Source organism: Neofelis nebulosa, chromosome 8 (assembly GCF_028018385.1).
Source record: "Neofelis nebulosa isolate mNeoNeb1 chromosome 8, mNeoNeb1.pri, whole genome shotgun sequence".
Lineage (NCBI taxonomy): Eukaryota > Metazoa > Chordata > Mammalia > Carnivora > Felidae > Neofelis > Neofelis nebulosa.
This window is the reverse complement of record NC_080789.1, coordinates 78767152-78787468: the sequence shown is the minus strand read 5'-3', so window position 1 is coordinate 78787468 and position 20317 is coordinate 78767152. Positions and strand designations below refer to the sequence as shown.

General features: G+C 38.9%; 1 protein-coding gene and 1 pseudogene across 7 annotated transcripts in view; one reads left to right on the top strand and one right to left on the bottom strand.

The window, feature by feature from the left end:
- The window catches only part of DENND5B (DENN domain containing 5B), a 187843-nt gene that overhangs the window by 24794 nt on the left and 142732 nt on the right, over positions 1 to 20317 (bottom strand). For 6 of the 7 annotated variants that reach the window (XM_058743176.1, XM_058743179.1, XM_058743178.1 and 3 more), the window contains 3 exons: positions 19857 to 20009; positions 18911 to 18989; positions 8023 to 8104 (listed from right to left, as the gene is read on the bottom strand). In XM_058743176.1, coding sequence (XP_058599159.1) covers positions 8023 to 8104; positions 18911 to 18989; positions 19857 to 20009 — 314 coding nt within the window. Of the gene's footprint in view, positions 1 to 489; positions 1641 to 8022; positions 8105 to 18910; positions 18990 to 19856; positions 20010 to 20317 lie in introns of those variants that run through there. The other variant, XM_058743182.1, reaches the window with a different exon arrangement.
- Positions 10035 to 12622, top strand: LOC131483711 (RAD51-associated protein 1-like; annotated as a pseudogene).

The following is a 20317-nucleotide window of genomic DNA, read 5'->3' as shown; positions in this document are numbered from 1 at the left end:
AGGGAGAAACAGAGATGATTTGCTTCCAGTGAGACAGTGACAGTAACTTGTGACAAGATTTAGCAGTCACAGTTCCTATTCTTGGATTCTGGAAAACACTTTTATATATCTCCAATAAATCCATTCCTTTTTACTGAAGCTAGTTTGAATGGGCTTCTGTTCTCTAAAACCAAATGATTTCTAAGAGTGGTAGCAGCTACATTTCAATCCACATTTCCCGAGTCTAAAACCAGTGTTTACTTCCACTGTATCATTAACAAAACCCAATTTTATTTGTTATTTTTAAACCCAGCATTATTTTTTAGATAAATTAAGGATTGGCCAATTTTAATTTAAGCTCACATTCCGTACAGACATAAAAAATTACTCAAAATATTCCTTCCTGGGGTAATGAAATCAATAACCACTTAATTTTAGTGTAGAATAAAGCAAGAGGCTCACAGGGACCTATGCACATATTATTAGTTAAAAATGATAAAGGAAATAGCGAATTTGCCCTCAGATAATTTATTCCCATCTTTTCATATAAACAGAATTTTTCTAGGATTCACTCAGCCAATTCATTTGTTTACATAGTCAGAATACCCAGACTTGGATTACAGAACTTAGTCTCCTTGGTCATGTAATGTTCTATGGTGCTCTTCAACATTAATTACCTTGTCATCAAGAATAAAAGTATTTGAATAGCTGGATGACATGTACATGGTTACTCTGGAAAGAAATTTTTAATACTGGTAACATCATAATAACACTTCTCTTTTCTATGTAGATAATCTATACACTTCTTTACTATCCCCAGCCTTTCTCTATGGAACAAAAAATCATCCTACAACTGACAGTGTGGCGATACTTGGCATCCACGATGGTCTTGCAGAATTGTCTAAGATACCAAGACAAACTGGATAGCCTTCAGATGACTCTATCCTGGACTCATGCCAGCTACTAAGCAATTTGGTGCCAAGATTCTTGACAACTAGGAGGACTCAAAGTGTCAATGTCTTTGCCTCAAGAGATAAATCTGGAAAGACAGGAGGTACCAACAGAGACATGTGCCCAATAGAGAACACAGACTCAGAGAGGTACACTAATCTTGGAGAATACGTTTTTTCTTTAATTGTGTAGACTGAAAGAAATCAAAGTTTAGAATATTACTTGGGTGTTTTTCCTGAAGGAAAAACATCTATGTCAGCTATCTAGGTAATGATTAGGGACTAAAATGAAGCACTTGCCAAGAACCTGGAAACAGGGAAATAATCCTGTCCACTAAGAGTTAAACTCTAAAGTAAATATACCATGAAAAAGAACAACAGTGTATAAAACGTCATTTAAAGGAGGCAGAATGGAAGCAGAGAAGAGGGAGAGACAGCCATGGGCAGTGTTTTCTCAGGGGCTTCCTGAGATGCTATCAGTCCCATGAGCATGAGGATCAGTAGCACGGAGCTGGATGATTAGGCTTCCACATCTCTTCTTTTGAAGAGAGCAAGCAGTCTTCTGATTTTTATCTAGCTTCCAGGCAGAGAATACCCGTATTGGTGAAAGACCATCAAGTCATCTGGTTGGGGAAATAATGCTCTCGTTTCACAGGCAGAAAACCTGGCACCCTGGTGTATTGTTGGTAGGAACGTAAAATGGTACAGCCACTGTGGAAAACAGAATGAATGGTGGTTCTTCAAAAAATTAAACACAGAATTACCATGTGACCAAGCAATTCTACTTCTGGGTATATACCCAAAAGAACTAAAAGCAGGACCTGAACAGATAACTGAATACCCAACATTTATAGTATTCACAATAGCCAAAAGGTGGAAACAATCCAATGTTTACTGTTAAAAAAATGTGGTATATATATATATATATATATATATATATATATATATATATATGATGGAATATTAATCTTTAAAAAAGAAGGAAATTCTGACACAGGTTATAACATAGATTTAAACATTTTGATAATGAACATTAAAAAGAATGTTTAAGGGTACCTGGGTGGCTCAGTCAGCTGAGTGTCTGACTTCAGCCTAGGTCATGATCATGAGTTTGAGCCCTGCACCAGGCTCTCTATTGGCACAAAGCCTGCTTCAGATCCTCTGTCTCTCTGCCCTTCACCCCCCCAAAATATATTAATAAAACACTTTAAAAATATTCATTTTTGAGAGAGAGAGTGAGTGCACTCATGTGTGTGCATGCATAAAAGGGAGAGGGGCAGAGAGGAGAGAGAGAATCCCAAGCAGGTTGCATGCTGTCAGCACACACCCCAATGTGGGGACTGAACCCATGAACTGTGAGATCATGACCTGAGCCAAAATCAAGAGTCAGATGCTGAACTGACTGAGCCATCCAGGTGCCCTCATAATGAACATTTCAAAAAATATATGAAGTGAAACAAACCAGATGCAAAAAGCATGATTTGACTTAAATGAGGTACCTAGAATAGTCAAATTCACAGAGACAGAAAATTTCACTCCTATTTCATAGGAGTGGGCCGCCTAGATGGCTCAGTCAGTCATTTGAGCGTCCCACTTTGGCTCAGGTCATAATCTCGCGGTTCATGAATTTGAGCCCCGCACGGGGCTCTGTGCTGACAGCTCAGAGCCAGAAGCCTACTCTGGATTCTGTATGTCTCTCTCTCTCAATAATAAACAGACATTTAAAAAAAAAAAAAAAAGAAAGAAAGAAAAGAAAATGAAAACGTGGTTACCAGGAGCTTGGGGAGAACCAAGAATGGGGAATCATTTATTGTTCAATGGGTACAGAGTTTCAGTTTGGGATGACAACAGAATTCTGGAGATGGATAGTGGTGATGGCTGCACAATAATGTGAATGTACTTAATGGGTGTGTGTGTGTATATTCATACATATAGTCTTTCTTGTGATTAAAAAAATGTAATTCCAGTAAAACACACAGTGTTATATTCAGTGTACAATATAGTGATTCAACCATTCTATACTCGGTGCTCTTTGTAAGTGTACTCTTAATCCCCTTCACCTGTTTCACCCATCTTCCCACCCACCTCCCCTCTGGTGACCATCAGTTTCTTCTCTATAGTTGAGTCTGTATTTTTCTGGTTTGTCTTCCCCCCCTGCCTTTGTTCATTGGTTTTATTTCTTAAATTCTCCACATGAGAGAAATCATATGGTATTTGTCTTTTTCTGACTGACTCATTTCACTTAGCATTATACCCTCTAGCTCCATCCTTGCTGCAAATGGCAAGATTTCATTCTTCTTTATTATTACCTCAACACTTATCTATTTATTTTTAATAAAGATTTTATTTTTTTCAGTTATTTATTTGTTTTGAGAGAGAGTGAGTAAGAGAGAGAGCGCACACAAGCAGGGTTAGGGGCAGAAAGGAAAGACAGAATCCCAAGCAGGCTCCATGCCATCAGCACAGAGCCTGATGTGGGGCTCGAACTCACGAACTGCGAGATCATAACCTGAGCCGAAGTCAGATGCCCAACCAACTGAGCCACCCAGGTGCCCCCAATTTTTTTTCTTTTTAAAGTAAACTCTAAGCGCATGATGGGGCTCAAACTCAGGACCCCGAGATCAAGAATCTAATGCTCAACCAACTGAACCAGCCAGGCACCCTGCCAACCGATCAAGTTTTATTAAAAGCATCTATCATTTTGTCAAAACATCACTTTAGGATACTCGGGGGTCTTTTTTAGACTTTTTGTAAGACAAAGACTAAAAATTAAAAGTCCAATTTTAATTTGTTGTGTGTTAAGTCACAGGACATCAGTTTTTCAGCTGAGTACCGTGAACAAATATAGATTTCATCAGAGTTATACTAAATTATATTTAAACTGATATACACCCTTACACTACTGCCAACTTATTTGTGTCTAGTCACAGTAGATATTTTCCTGGTGATGTGGCAAAGGCTGAGCACTTGCATCTAGTTAGACAGAGACCTGACCTATGGTCAGGATACCTCAGTTCTAGTTCCACTTCTGCTGTTAATTGGTAATATGGTCTCAGACTTGACCACCTGGGCCTGAGCTTTCACATCTGTAAAAAGAAGCTAAGCAATAGGACTTACATTTCTTGTATACTCTCACATTTAAACCGATTAGTAAAAAGTATCTCAGCAATCACCACCTTTCTTTCTTCCTTTTTTTTTCTTATTTATTTTACAGGCATCTGAAGAATTTATTGTTTTTAATTTTATTTTTTAAATTTACATCCAAATTAGCATATAGTGCAACAATGATTTCAGGAGTAGATTCCTTAGTGCCCCTTACCCATTTAGCCCATCCCGCCTTCAGTAACCCTCAGTTTGTTCTCCATATTTATGAGTCTCTTCTGTTTTGTCCCCCTCCCTGTTTTTGTATTATTTTTGTTTCCCTTCCCTTATGTTCATGTTTTCTCTCTTAAAGTCCTCATATGAGTGAAGTCATATGATTTTCATCTTTCTTTGACTGACTCATTTCACTTAGCCTAATACTCTCCAGTTCCATCCACGTAGCTGCTAATGGCAAGATTTCATTCTTTTTTTATTGCTGAGTAATACTCCATTGTGCATATATACCACATCTTCTTTACATGTTCATCCATACATGGACATTTGGGCTCTTTCCATACTTTGGCTATTGTTGATAGTGCTGCTATAAACATGGGGGGTGCATGTGTCCCTTTGGAAACAGCACACCTGTATCACTTGGATAAATACCTAGTAGTGCAATTGCTGAGTTGTAGGGTAGTACTATTTTTAATTTTTTGACGAACCTCCATACTGTTTTCCAGAGTGGCTGTACCAGCGTGCATTCCCACCAACAATGCAAAAGAGATCCTCTTTCTCCGCATCCTTGCCAGCATCTGTTGTTGCCTGAGTTGTTAATGTTAGCCATTCTGATAGGTGTAAGGTGGTATCTCATTGTGGTTTTGATTTGTATTTCCCTGATGATAAGTGACGTTGAGCATTTTTTCCTGTGTCAGTTGGCCATCTGGATGTCTTCTTTGAAGAAGTGTCTATTCATGTCTTTTGCCCATTTCTTCACTGGATTATTTGTACTTTGGGTGTTGAGTTTGATAAGTTCTTTACAGATTTTGGATACTAACCCTTTATCTGCTATGTCGTTTGCAAATACTTATCCCATTCCGTCTCCCACTGCCTTTTAGTTTTGCTGATGGTTTCCTTTGCTGTGCAGAAGTTTTTTATTTTGATGAGGTCCCGTAGTTCATTTTTGCTTTTGTTTCCCTTGCCTCCGGAGATGTGTTGAGTAAGAAGTTGCTGTGGCCAAGATCAAAGAGGTTTTTGCCTGCTTTCTCCTTGAGGATTTTGATGGCTTTCTGTCTCACATTTCGGTCTTTCATCCATTTTGAGTTATTTTTGTGCATGGTGTAAGAAAGTGGTCCAGGTTCATTCTTCTGCAGGTCGCTGTCCAGTTTTCCCAGCACCACTTGCTGAAGAGACTGTCTTTATTCCATTGGATATTCTTTCCTGCTTTGTCAAAGATTAGTTGGCCATACGTTTGTGGGTCCATTTCCGGGTTCTCTATTCTGTTCCACTGATATGATATGAGTGTCTGTTCTTGTGCCAGTACCATACTGTCTTGATGATTACAGCTTTGTAGTATAGCTTGAAGTCCAGAATTGTGATGCCTCCTGCTTTGGTTTTCTTTTCCAAGATTGCTCTGGCTATTCGGGGTCTTTTCTGGTTCCATACAAATTTTAGGATTGTTTGTTCTAGCTCTGTGCAGAATGCTGGTGTTATTTTGAGAGGGATTGTACTGAATATGTCGATTGCTTTGGGTAGTATTGACATTTTAACAATATTTGTTCTTCCTATCCAGGAGCATGGAATCTTATTCCTTTTTTTTGTGTGTGTGTCTTCTTCAAGGGCTTTCATAAGCTTTCTGTAGTTTTCAGTGTATAGATTTTTCACCTCTTTGGTTAGATTTATTCCTAGGTATCTGATGGTTTTTGATGCAATTGTAAATGGGATCGATTCCTTGATTTCTCTTTCTGTTGTTTCATTGTTGGTGTATAGGAATGCAACCGATTTCTGTGCATTGATTTTATATCCTGCAACTTTGCTGAATTCATGAATCAATTCTAGCAGTTCTTTTGTGGAATTTTTTGGGTTTTCCATATAGAGTATCATGTCATCTGCCAACAGTGAAAGTTTGACCTCCTCCCGGCTGATTTGGATGCCTTTTCTTTATGTTGTCTGATTGCAGTGGCTAAGACTTCCAATACTATGTTGAATAACAGTGGTGAGAATGGACATCCCTGTCTTGTTCCTGACCTTAGGGGGAAAGCTCTCAGTTTTTCCCCATTGAGGATGATGTTAGTGTTGGGTGGTTCATATATAGCTTTTATGAACTTGAGGTATGCTCCTTCTACCCCTACTTTCTTGAGGGTTTTTATCAAGAAAGGATGCTGTATTTTGTCAAATGCTTTCTCTGCATCTATTGAGAGGATCATATGGTTCTTGTCCTTTCTTCTATTGATGTAATGAATCATGTTAATTGTTTTGCGGATATTGAACCAGCCCTGCATCCCAGGTATAAATCCCACTTGGTCGTGGTGAATAATTTTTTTAATGTATTGTTGGAGCCGGTTGGCTAATATCTTGTTGAGGATTTTTGCATCCATGTTCATCAGGGAAATTGGTCTATAGTTCTTTTTGGTGGGGTCTCTGTCTGGTTTTGGAATCAAGGTAATGCTAGCCTCATAGAAAGAGTCTTGAAGTTTCCTTCCATTTCTATTTTTTGCAACAGCTTCAAGAGAATAGGTATTAACTCTTCCTTAAATGTTTGGTAGATTCCCCTAGAAAGCCATCTGGCCCTGGACTCTTGTTTTTTGGGAGATTTTTGATTACTAATTCGATTTCTTTACTGGTTATGGGTCTGTTCAAATTTTCTATTTCTTCCTGTTTGCTTTGGTAGTGTATGTTTCTAGGAATTTGTCCATTTCTTCCAGATTGCCCATTTTATTGGCATATAATTATTCATAATATTCTCTTATTGTTTTTATTTCTGCTGTGTTGGTTGTGATCTCTTTCATTCTTGATTTTATTTATTTGTGTCCTTTTCTTTGTCTTTTTGATCAAACTTGCTAGTGGCTTATCAATTTTGTTATTTCTTTCAAAGAACCAACTTCTGGTTTCATTGATCTGTTCTACTATTTTTTTGGTTTCTATAGCATTAATTTCTGCTCTAATCTTTATTATTTAAAGCAATCACCACCTTTCTAAGCTTCAAAACTTGAACCAAAATAGTTCAATAGCAGTTTGGCCAGTAGAATCAGGTAAAGATATAAAGGCATATGCGAAAATATTAGATAAGCACACACACACACACACACACTCTCATGTACACTCACAGAGCTTAAAGTAGGCAAATCCTTCATTTAACAAATATTAATTGAGCACCAATTACATGTTGAACTCCATCAACATTTAGTAGTAATTCAAAAGTTTTACATGTCAGACAGATTGACCTCTCTCATGAAGGTTGTTAGAACAAACAAACTCAAATAATTGCTACGGAGAGGACACACAGGGGTGTGAAAGAGAGTGACTGGGTGGCTAGCAGGTGGTCTAACAGGTGGTCTGGGCAGGCTTTTTAGACAAAGCAACATTTGAACTAATATACAAATGACAAGAAGGAGCTTAGCCTGTGCTTTCCAATGATTTCTAAGACCAGTAACTGCAACTAATAATTCTCAGATTTGCATTTGCTTCAAATTAAACCTACCTAATAGCAGTTTTTTTGCCAAGTAACCTGGCATTATGTGCAGATATTTTTGGTCTGTGACTGTGGGCAGCAGGTATTTAAGGAGGTTTTAGAAAACTGAATAAACTGGAAAATAATTTCACTACTTTAAAAATCTTCTCAGTTGTATTTTCCCTTTGGATTTAATGTCAGGAAAAAAAACAGTAAAGTAAGCAAGATTATAAAAAATGTTTTCTTCAGAATACATAAGCAAAAAATACATATAGCCATAATTATTTGAGCAATGTAAGTGAAAGCCACAAATATTTAACAGTTATCAAATATTAGCACATATACCTCATGTCTTGGATAAGAGAGACCCTGAGTGTTGGCAACATAACTCCTGAGTCAGATTTTCTTCTTTCTGGTCCAAGGGCAACTATACAAAAAAATACCAGCAAAGTATTAGAAAAATAATAGCAAGGACAAAAAAATATATACATGGTTCACATCCTATAAATAAATACTTTCAAATTACTTTGATAAGAACAAATTTTTTTTAATGTTTATTTTTGACAGAGAGAGAGAGAGAGAGAGAGAGAGAGAGAGAGAGAGAGAGACAGAGCATGAGTGGGGGAGGGGCAGAGAGAGAGAGGGAGATACAGAATGGGAAACAGGCTCCAGGATCCGAGCTGTCAGCACAGAGCCCGACGCGGGGCTCGAACTCACAGACCATGAGATCATGACCTGAGCCGAAGTCGGACGCTCAACCAACTGAGCCACCCAGCCGCCTCGATAGGAACAAATTTTAAAGACAACAGAAAAGCTAGAAATTTTTTCCCTGAATGTTGCTACTTTATTAATACAGAAAAACAGCTATTTTCTTTCTAATTAATCTGAAGCTGCATTTGGAAATTTAAAATGAATCATAAAAGCCTACTTTAGCAAATAATAAATAAACTTTTGGTCATAAGGAACAGTCATTAGCTAAAGTTATTCATTCTAATAGCTCAGGATAATTACAAGAAAGCAATGTCTATAAATTAAGCTACAAAGTGTGTGATTCACGTCTGGGCTCATAAATTGCAATCACATAATTTCCTTATGCTGTGAAAGAGTGCTTAGTAAGGAAAATCCAGGGGCACCTGGGTAGCTCTGTTGGTTAAGTGTCTGACTTCGGCTCAGGTCATGATCTCACAGTTCAAGAGTTTAAGTCCTGCATCGGGCTTTGCACTGACACCATGAAGACTGGGATTCTCTCTCTCCCTCTCTCTGCCCCTCTCCCACTCTCTCTCAAAATAAACAAACTTAAAACAAAATAAAATAAAAAGGAAAATCTAGGGGTGCCTAGGTGGCTCAATCAATTGAGTGTCTTGACTCTTGATTTTGGCTCCAGTCATGATGTCACAGTTCATGAACACAGAGCCTGAGATTCTCTCTCCCCCTCTGTTCCTACCTTGCGCTCTCTCTCTAAAAATAAATAAATAAATAAACATTTTCCTTTTTCAAAAAAAGGAAACTCTAAGAGTCTAGGCTCTCTAGTCTGATAAGTTTCTACTTCAAAGTTCAGAATCCAAACTATAGTATATCAGGCAAACTGAGTAATCGTCATGGACAGTTAGAAGTTTAATGTCCATGAATCATTCTCTTTGGAGCTTGAATGGTTAACATTTATAAAAGAAGGAAAGATTATTCTCTTATATAGCAATAGCTAAGCAAGCAATTGTTGGCTAATGTAGCTGGAGTGCTCAATCTCACTTTAAATGGGATGCTGTGGAGTTTTGTGCCCTTTATTTCCATTTTACTATCTGTAAATGAAAACTAAATTGCAGCATCACACTTAGCAAATACATGGATAACATTAGAATTTAAGATGTGGGTTTTACTGTATATTAAACGTCCATTTTCCCAGTTTTTAGATCCATTCTAGTTTGTGGGGACTAGGATACAATGCGGAAACACATAGACATATTTGAAGCTGTCGGTGAACATTTTGTTGTATTTGGATCTGCATGTTTTGGCATCTAGTAAAAGAGGCTAGGCTGATACTTGGCAGGTATGAATGAGCACTGATGAGGCTGCCAGGATAAAGAGACGGTGGCCAGGCCAACCTAAAGGGAGTTCTTTTCAGGGCCTTCCATTACCAGGTCATTTGTCATGGCAGTTTCGGGAGGGAGTTTTCAATGGGTCACTGAAAATGCTACTTTATCTGGATACCTAGGAGGTAACAGACACCCAGGAAACTGTTCCAGAGACTTGCAGGGAATGTGCTATGTTAGTCTTCCTGTCTGAGACTATCACGATTTAAGTGTGTTGTTAATGAAAGCACACCTTAGAGAACGCCTGTACGTGCTAGATGATGAGACAGCATGAAAGAAGGCCACACCAGTGGTAAGAAATAGGTTGAAAAGAGAGAGAGAAAAAAAAAGATCACAAGGCAGGAAAAAGGAGCTGAAACCATAATCAGCAACTTGGCTAGAGGGAGACATGACAACAAGAAAGAATCATGCCTCTGGAAGCAGAGAAGAGGGGAGAGACTTAATAAAAAAGGAGGCTGACATTTAAAAAAGCAGCAGCATCCACAATAAGAGCATTCACAGGCCTAAGCTTTTTTCTAGGAACCCTATTTTGGAACCCTATATCCTCTACTCTTTGCTAATCAATGTTTCTTAAACATACGATGTATTTTTCCATGTCTCCATGCAATCTGTTAGTCTTTAGCTCGCCCTTTAATACTTCTGTATCCTTTCCCATGTTTATAGCCTATTTAGCATTTTTTTTTTTTTAAGAGAAAGAGCTCACACATAAGCAGGGGAGAGGGGTGGAGAGAGAGAGGGAGGGAGGGTGAGAGTGGGAGGGAAGGCGCGCGAGTGAGAGAGAGAGAGAGAGAGAGAGAGAGAGAGAGAGAGAGAGAGAGAATCCCAAGCAGCACACGATTAGCACAGAACCTGACGTAGGGCTTGATCCCATGGCACTGGGATCAGGACCTGAGCTGAAATCAAGAGTTGGATGCTCAACTGACTGAGCCAGCCAGGTGTCCCCAGCCTATTTAGCATTTTAGGTTGAGAGGACTATAGCTTAACAGCTAAGAACATGGCTTTCTCAAACCCTACAGAGAACTTAACAGCTCCCTGACTTTGGGTGAGTAATTTTACCTCTCTATGGTTTGTTTCGTCACCTGCAAACAGGTCAGTAACAATAACTACCTTAGAATACCTAAGCACTTAGAATACTGCCTGGAACAAAATAAGTTCTCAATAAATAAAATAAAATTTAGCTTTAATTTTGCCTCTTTGTGAAATCTTTCCTGAATATTCTCTCTAAGGTACACTGTTAGATGTGGTTCCCTCTAACAGGACCTATAAAACTGAACATGTAACATAAACTTAGCATAATCTAACATTTCTATTACTGTTAAACTATATGCCTCGAGGCTCAGTCATATCTTTTTCTTAGGATACTCAAAGGGCCTAGCAGAGGCCCAACATACAGGCTCAACAAATACTCAAGGAGGAAGATGAGACTATTTCGGGCCAGATGGCAGAGCCTTGAATGACAAATTAGAAATCTGCAGAACTCCTAGGAAAGGGGGGAAGGATTGTGAAAAGAATTCTATGCTCCCGAGGGCTTTTTATTAGTTAGTTAACCACAGTGAGAGTGTGATGGTACAAGAGAAGTAAGGGAGATGAGCTACAAGTTATTCCAAAGGCCAGCTTATGGATAAGGAGTGGCAGCCAGTGAGAACAAAGAGGAGAAACGTGCAGTGGCAGCAAACACAGAACTTAATGACTTGATGTAGAAAGTGAACAAGACTCATCCACTGCTGCCAACAAGAACTTGAAAACTGCAGATTTTCAGTGTTGGAGGGGGCCACGGTGTGTGAGGCATAAGAATCCGGTCAATTACTCATGGTTTCAGGACTCTGACAGCGATGATGACTTTATTTCTGCAACTACACCTTTAAATGAGAAACCCAGAACACCACCAAAGGAGTTAAAACTAGAAACAAGGAAACCTAAACTGAAGAATCTCCAGAAAGAAGATATCCCACTGCAAGAGAAAACCCCTAAAAATAGGATGGCTTTAGGTGACAAGCTATACCAGCAAGACTTAGAAGTTGCACTAGAGCTTTATCAGTGAAGGAACTTCCAACGGTCACCATTGATGCAGAAGAGGCTGGAGATAAAAGCATTGAAAAATGTGACAGTAGTGAAACCAAAACAATGAGTAAGGACCCTCATATCTCCAATTGCAGTGTAGCCAGTGATTATTTAGATTTGGATAAGATTACTGAGGAAGATGGTTTTCCTGGTGTGCAAGGGAAAAGAGAAGCCGCATCAAAGACTGTGGTACAACAGAGGAAGATTCTTCTGGAAGGCAGTGATGGTGACAGTGCTAATCACTCTGAACCACACTTTGCAACTGGTGAAGAGTCTGAGGATGACTCTGATTTTAGTGAGAGTGCAGACAATGATGAGTACTTCACCATGAGAAAAAATAAGGTGAAAGAAATTAAAAAGAAAGAAGTCAAGGTCAAATCCCCAGTTGAAAAGAAGAAGAAACCTAAATCCAAATGTAATCCTCTGGAAGCGACTTCAGGAGACTACTCAAGTCGCTGTGAAATCAGAACCTCAGCCTTCACCAAAAAAGGTCTCTGTTTCTTCAGAGGCCACTAGGAAACCACTACAAATAAGCAGTCCTTCAGCTGAAAACAAAAAACCTAAGTGGGTTCCACCAGTGGTATCTGGAAGCAGCAGCAGCAGGAGCCCACTGGAGAGTCTCTGCCTTGGTTTGTCCAGATTAAACTTTGCATCCAAATGCTGCTAGTAGCTGAGTGTGGTAGTAAACCCGTTTGATTAAGAGAATCACAGTTTTACAAGTGTGTTTATATTTGATTTGTGTTTATATTTAAGGAGGGTATCAAAATATAAAGGAATCCTTTAATGTCCTATAAATCGCCTCTACCCATTCTGTGATATTCTCTGAAGCTATTCAAGACTTCAATAAAAGGTTTATCAGAATTATCTTGCAATATCATTTCCTTCTGAAGAACATATGCTACTTTTCCTGTGTATAATAAGTCATTGTCATTAAGTGGTTGTCAGTTTGACATGGAGGAAGTCCATGTTGCATGCTGTTCTTTCCTAGAAACACGATGTTCCTTTCTAGCTTTGTCTAATTTACGCACCTTAACTGTAACTGTTCAGAGTTTATCTGGCAAAAGGAAACATTCCCACGTTTTCCAGGAGACATTTCTGATATTTTACCGAAGCCACACTGTCAGTTTTATTGCAAAAATATTTCTTATTTTAGCCAAATACTTATAGTAAGAATTCAGAATTCTTTTACACATTAAAATGGTTGCTATAATGACATATGTCTCCTACTCAGAAGTAGGTGTTTATTGTATAGCAAATAGAATTTCATGACATTTTATGAAGTTCTCGTCAAAGCCTTTAATAAAAGTGAAAAAGTTAAAAAAAAAGTAAAGACTCAAGAATCAAAAATATTAAGTATGAATATAAAATGATTTAATGTATATTATCTCATCAAATTATTACTTTCCTTTGGATTTGTTAATCTTAATTTTGCAAATGAAGAAACTGAGGCTCAGAGAGGTCAAGAAACCTGCTCAACTGTATGCATTCATCAAAAGGGGCAGAATACTCTGATGTCACATCCACTGGGTTTTCTGTTACATTACAGATGACTTTCTAGCTGCTAAGCTTGATTGAGAGAAGAGTGCTGATGCATTAAATAATACGGAGATAAGGGAGAAAGCCAAATAGAGACAGGAGGGAAAGGTGCTGAGATAATTAGTTTGTTTTAAGATGTCCTGAGTTTGAGATCCCACTGGGCCATCAAAGATGGGTGTGTAGGACTAGGGCTGGAGAAAGAGATTTGTGAATAATCTTGCTAATCAGATAGAGGATGACATGGGAAGTCAGCAACAGTAGCTGTTATGTTTTGAATTATGCCCCCAAGAAGATGTAGAAGTCCTAACTCCTAGGACCTGTGAATTTGACCTTATTTGGAAATAGGGTCTTTGTAGCTGATCAATTTGAGGTTATTAGGATGTGCCCTAAACCAATGTGAACAGTGTCCTTATCAAAGGGAAATTTGGATAAAGAGATAGACACAAGTAGAGAAAAGATGATGTAAAGACACATGGAATATACCATTTAAAGGCCAAGAGATTTCTGAGATGACCAGAAGCTAGAAGAGGGGCATGGGATTGATTTCCCTTCATAACGCAGGGACCACCACAGCTAATACGTTGATTTGGGACTGTTTGTTCTGGACTCCAGAACTGTGAGACTGTTAGCCAGTTTGTGGTACTTTATTGCGGCAGCCCCAGGAAGCCAGTACAATAATTTATTAGTGGCTTTAGAGGAAAGAGTTAAGAAGCTTGTGCAAAGAAAACAGACAGGAGTTAATGAGCGAAGCCACACATTTTACCTAGAGATCTAAACTCTAAGAAGGTTTCTGTGAAGTCTACTCCAGAAGAGAAATTTATATACTATTTAAATGTATACATCTATTACTATTTCTTAATTCACCACATTCAAATATCATAGGTCACTTTCTCCTTCAATATAAACACTGTGGATTCAACATTCAGCCATAGGAATTTCTTTTGTATATCTGCCTGAATCAAAGCTGCTACATAGGCAGCAAGTTTGTAGAGGGCAGAGACTGTATATATTATTTCTACAGAACCATTTACAGTCTACAGGCAAGTAAGTAGTTAACAGAGAACTTAAAAACAATTTTTTTTAATGTTTATTTATTTTTGAGAGAGGGAGAGACAGAGTGTGAGCAGAGGAGGGGTAGAAAGAGAGGGAAACACAGAATCTGAAGCAGGCTCCAGGCTCCCAGCTGTCAGCACAGAGCCCACTGCGGGGCTTGAACTCACAGACTACAGGATCATGACCTGAGCTGAAGTTGGATGCTTAACTGACTGAGCCACCCAGGTGTCCTAAAAACTTTTTTTTTTTTTTTAAAGTGAGCTCTACGCCCAACTTGGAGCTTGAACTCATGACCCTGAGATCAAGAGTGACACGCTCTACTGACTGAGCCAGCCAGGTGCCCCTAATAGAGAACTTTTGATGAAGATAAGATGATTGAAGAGTGACTCAAAATTCTTGGGCTAGACCCAGAATGACCATTTAAAAGCAGTATTTTCACCCTCTTCTGCATCCGACTCTACTACTTGGCAACTGATTAAAAAATCCACTGAAAGTTCAGTGGAATCTTGTCTAAGGATGCAAAGTTTAAGAATATCATCTATGTCTAAGCTGGCCAACATTAAAAAAAATTTTTTTTTAATTTTAGAGAGAGAGGAGGAGCACAAGCACAGGAGAGGAGAGGGGGTGGGGGGTTAAGAGAGAAAGAGAAAGGGGGGGAGAGGGGGGGGAGACAGAGAGAGAGAGAGAGAGAGAGAGAGAGAGAATATGAATGAATGAATCTCAAGCAGGCTCCACACGCAGTACAGAGCTCAATGCAGGGCTTGATCCCATGACTCCGGGATCATGATATGAGCCGAAATGAAGAGTTGGACACTCAACTGACTGGGCCACCCAGGCACCCCTAAGCTGGCCAACATTTTTTTTTTTTTAATTTTAATTGGCCAATATTTTTAAAGGTAGAAACTTTTGAGTAATATGTCAAGAACAGTCTTTCTAGGATCGATTGCATCCTAAGATCCCTTCTCTGAAATAGGACCTCAAACTAGTAGGTGCAGTGACTTGGCACTGCAGAATTTAACTAAGTCAAAATTAAGACAGTCTGAAAGACATGAAAGAAACTTAAATGTACATTACTAAGTGAAATAAGCCAATCTGAAAAGGCTATATACTACAGGACACTTAACTACATGGCATTCCGGAAAAGGCAAAACTATGGAGAAAATAAAAAGCCCAGTGGTTGCCAGCAGTTAGGTAAGGAAACAGAGGAATAAATAAATAAGTGGAGTACAGAAAATATTAGGATAAATAAAGCGACACTACATGATCCTATAATGGTGGATCCACGTCACTCTACATTTATTTAAACCTATAATATGTACAAAACCAAGAGTGAACCTAAACTATGGACTTAGGGTAATGATCTGTCAATGTAGGTTCATCAACTATAAGAAATGTACCACTATGTTAGGGGATGCTGATAATGGGGGGGGGGGGCTGTGCATATGTGGGGGTGGAGAGTATATGGGAAATCTTGTATTGTGTGCTCAATATTGCCATGAACCTAAAACTGCTATAAAAGATAAAGTCTATTTTTTAAAAATTAAGACAATCTACCCTGCTGTGGTCTTCTCGCTAAGACAGACTTTCCATTCTTCTGCAACCCTTAAAATGTCTCTGACTCCTGTTCAGTGTTGCTTCTGAAGGAACAATAATGATCTATCATCTAGTCTCATCCTGGCTCAATGCTAGTAACAGTGGTGTTCAAACCTACTGTTTGAACTCTAAGTACACAGAGGATCACTCCTTAATATGAAAATGTAGCCTGTTTATTGCCATTAATTAGGATGCTTCACAGTTGGTAAACAAAAAGTAATTTTGGGGGGAAAAAAACTCACCCAGATTTAAAAGCAAGTCAATAAACTGCTAATTTCTGTATAATTAGAACACACTGCTTCTCAATAAAGAAGTATTTTATTTTTTAACTAATGTTTTTATATATATTTCACACTGTCATATTTTAAAATTCTAACATCATGGGCTGAATCATCAGAAGTGTTACAGCAATATTTATAATAAAATCTACCCCTCCTAACAGATAATAAGTTTGATTTCAAAAGCTACATGGCTTACATTAGTCCTACTTAGGATCAGTAAAAGTATTTAGATTTTGTTCATTCTCTTATGACTAGCCCTTTATCAACACTTGACAGTGCAGCAAAAATAGTGACTACATGGGGCTTGGACACGTTTGATACTTTTTAGCCTTGACTTGAGAGTTTTGCTGGCTCCACTACTGACTAACAAAAGGTCACTGCAAACAGCTGAGTCTCTGGTCTCCACCTCAACCACCCATCATTTGAGCAGCCAAAGCCATGAAGCTGCTGGTGTTGCCAGGCAGCTGCTCGCTTTAACAGCTGGACATTCTCACATGCCTCATCTGGCAAAAGAGTCAAATGCTTCCATCTCTCTGCTCAGTTCTCCAACATTTCATCCTATAAAGGGTTTATTTCTTCGTAGGAATTTATTTTTTCTAAATAGGGTAAGCTACCTTGGTTATGGTTTTATGGTCCGAACAGTTAAATTTTCTAGGAACACAGGTAAATGTTAGAGATCGTTTCAGGGCATACATGCATTTTTACTTTTTATTATTTTTGTTTTAATTAAAAAATTTTTTTTTTTTTACATTTATTCATTTTTGAGAGACAGAGCACAAGCGGGGGAAGGGCAGAGAGAAAGGGAGACAGAATTCGAAGCAGGCTGCAGGCTCCGAGCTGTTAGCACAGAGCCCGATGCGGGGCTCAAACTCGCAAACTGCAAGATCGTGACCTGAGCTGAAGTCGGACTCTTAACTCACTGAGCCACCCAGGTGCCCCCTTTTTATTTTTTTTAGTATTTATTTTTGAGAGACAGAGACAGAGTATGAGAGGGGGAGGGGCAGAGAGAGAGGGAGACACAGAATCAGAAGCAGGCCCCAGGCTCTGAGCTGTCAGCACGGTGCCCAACACAGGGCTTGAACCCACTAACTGTGAGATCGTGACCAGAGCTGAAGTTGGACGCTCAACTGACTTAAGCCACCCAACCGCCCTGCATTTTTACTTTTTCAAGAGAGAAAAGGGCAAAGGAGATGGACACTAGAGAACGCTTTTAAACTTGATCTCAATTTTTACAAATACAGTTACATCTTGGGACATCAGAACCTAGGCATTCTATTTAGTGGAGCTCCAGGATAACATATAGTATCAATTCATATTCCTAGCTGTCTGATTAAACACATTTAAAAACTAGGTTTCTGGGGTGCCTGGGTGGCTCAGTCAGTTAAGCATCCAACTTCGGCTCAGATCATGGTCTCACGGTTAATGAGTTCAAGCCCCACACTGGGCTCTGTGCTGACAGCTCAAAGTCTGGAACCTGCTTTGGGTTCTGTGTCTCCCTTTCTCTCTGTCCTTCCCTCGTTGTGTGCGTACGCACGCGCTCTCTCTCCCTCTCTCTCTCAAAATAAGTAACATTAAAAAAACAAAACAAAACAAAAAACCCCCTAGGTTTCCAACAATAAACACATTTAGGGTAGTACTGCAATGAAGGGAATGGAAGGGTATGCTTCAATTATATTTGCAATGCCTTCTTAAGCTGCTGGTTGGCTTATTTTTTCAAATCTATTTTTTTTTTTAACATTTCTGAATGTGCAAAATAATCTGTAACTTTATTTTTTATTTAAAAATTTTTATGCTTATTTTTGAGAGAGAGAGAGAGAGAGAGAGAGAAAGAACATGAGCAGGGGAGAGGCAAAGGGACAGGGGGACAGAGATCTGAAGCAGGCTCTGTGCTAATAGCAGAGAGCCCCACGCAGGGCTTGAACCCGTGAACTGCAAGATCATGACCTGAACTGAAGTCAGATGCTTAACTGACTGAGCCACCCAGGCATCCTGGGTAATCTATAATTTTAGAAAAGGTTCCCAAATAGCTGATTTAATATAAAACATTTTATCTCTACTAGATTTCCACCATTACTTCTACTTTTTGTGAAATAGATGGTTATTTTACATAAAGAAAAATACATATCTACGAACCCTATATAACTCTAACTAGCTAAAGTATAACAACACTTCTAACAAGTGATGTCTTGCTGTAAACTGAAGAAGAAATATGACTCCTGAAGACTTTTGAGGCATATATACATATACATGTTTTTTCTCTGAAAGATTATTAATGATGGGTGTATAAAACTTTAAGGAAAAAAACCCAGGATACACTACAGCCTAACAGTGGTGAGAGTAAGGTATACTTGTATGATCCTTTACAATTCATTAGGGGTTTTCACATGTTATCTCATTTAATCAACATTATAGTCTTATATAGCGTAACATTTTCCCTGTCTTGTGGATGAAGATCAGAAAGGTCAAGTGACTATTGCTCCTTCTGCCTTACCCCACTACTGGCAAGATGGGTAAGTTTCAGCCTGAGAGAGAGAGAGGAGGTATAGACAAAGCCGTATCCTACTGATTCTTCCCATGGTCCAATGCCACCAGTTCCGCAGAAACAAACCAATGAACTCTCACCTGGTGATTCTGCAAGATGCTCTTGTTTCTCTTCTCTGTCCTGAAACTGAATTAAATGTGACCACAAAGCTGACTTCCCCTGAAATTACAAGGCACAAAAAATTTTTCATCTTATAAGAACTAATTAATCAAAAAATAATTTCTTATCAAAACCATTCACGTTGAAATGGCTATTTTGATGTTTGGAGATACAAGCTCATCCATTCTCAGCTGTGTAATATTCTGAGCAACTCACTCCTTGTGAAAGGAGGGTCATCCTTTGTCTCACTGAGAAGATTAGCAATAGCCTGGGGAAGGGCAGCTAAAGAGATGCCAGAAGTACGCATAGACTTCTGAACTTCAGCTCAATTGTTATTTAATTGTATGTTTAGGACTGTCTACACTGGCCACACTAGTAACCACAGAATTAAAAGGCTCTAGCAGCACAGAGTGTATTTGTGTACATCCATATGCAAAATATGTTTGTGTGTATGGAATGCCAACTATGGAAGAAAAAAAGCCAGAGGAGAAAGAGAAAAGGGGAGGAAGAAAGAACATGCTCACAACAGAAAACAATCAGAACAGGAGATAAGAGGGACAAAAACAAAGAAACCATTTGATTTTTTGCACCCTGAATAACTAGGTACCTTAAAATGGTAAAGAAGGTTAATTCTGGCTAACAGATTTTTTTTCCTGGACAGTGACGAAAGCAGACACTCAACAGGGGATATGGCCTCTGCAGTAAATGTGCTGTTTTATCCTTTTCTGTTTACCAGGAAAAGAGCCCCAAACCACCTCTTAATCATGGGTTTTATTTTCTTTTTCTGGAATTAAAAAGCCTATGGTGCATTTCCCGTTATCCTGTGACAAAGAAACATACCCTTTAATGTTTATCTTTTTCTCTTTGTGACATTTCTTGACAGGGTTCCTAACGAGCCACATCACCAGGACCTCCTGAGACTATTACCTGCTTAATCTGCAAGCCGTGGCTCCATATCCTTTCCAGCAGGTCACAGAGACTGGCGATCAAGGTGTTCTCCTCCAAGCCGGTTATGTTTGCTTCTCCATGGCCCAGTTCCACTGCTTCATGTCCCATCTTCTCCACCAACATGCGTTTTGTCTGAGAACATCACATGTGGTCACAAGTGTTATCCCAGTAGTGAAGTAAAAAAGCCAACAAGTCAACTACTAGATCAGACACCTGGGTTCCTTTCATTACACCTTTTTTTTAAGATTATTATTTTTTTTTAATAGGCTCTACACCCCAAGTGGGGCTTGAATCCACAACCCCGAGATCGAGAGTGGCACACTCCACCTACTGAGCCAGTCCCCCATCCCTTCATTATACTTCTAATTGTAGATTTTTCATCACTTTGGGAAAAGTATCTTAATTTCTGTGGTCAAATAACTGCAGTAATATCACACATA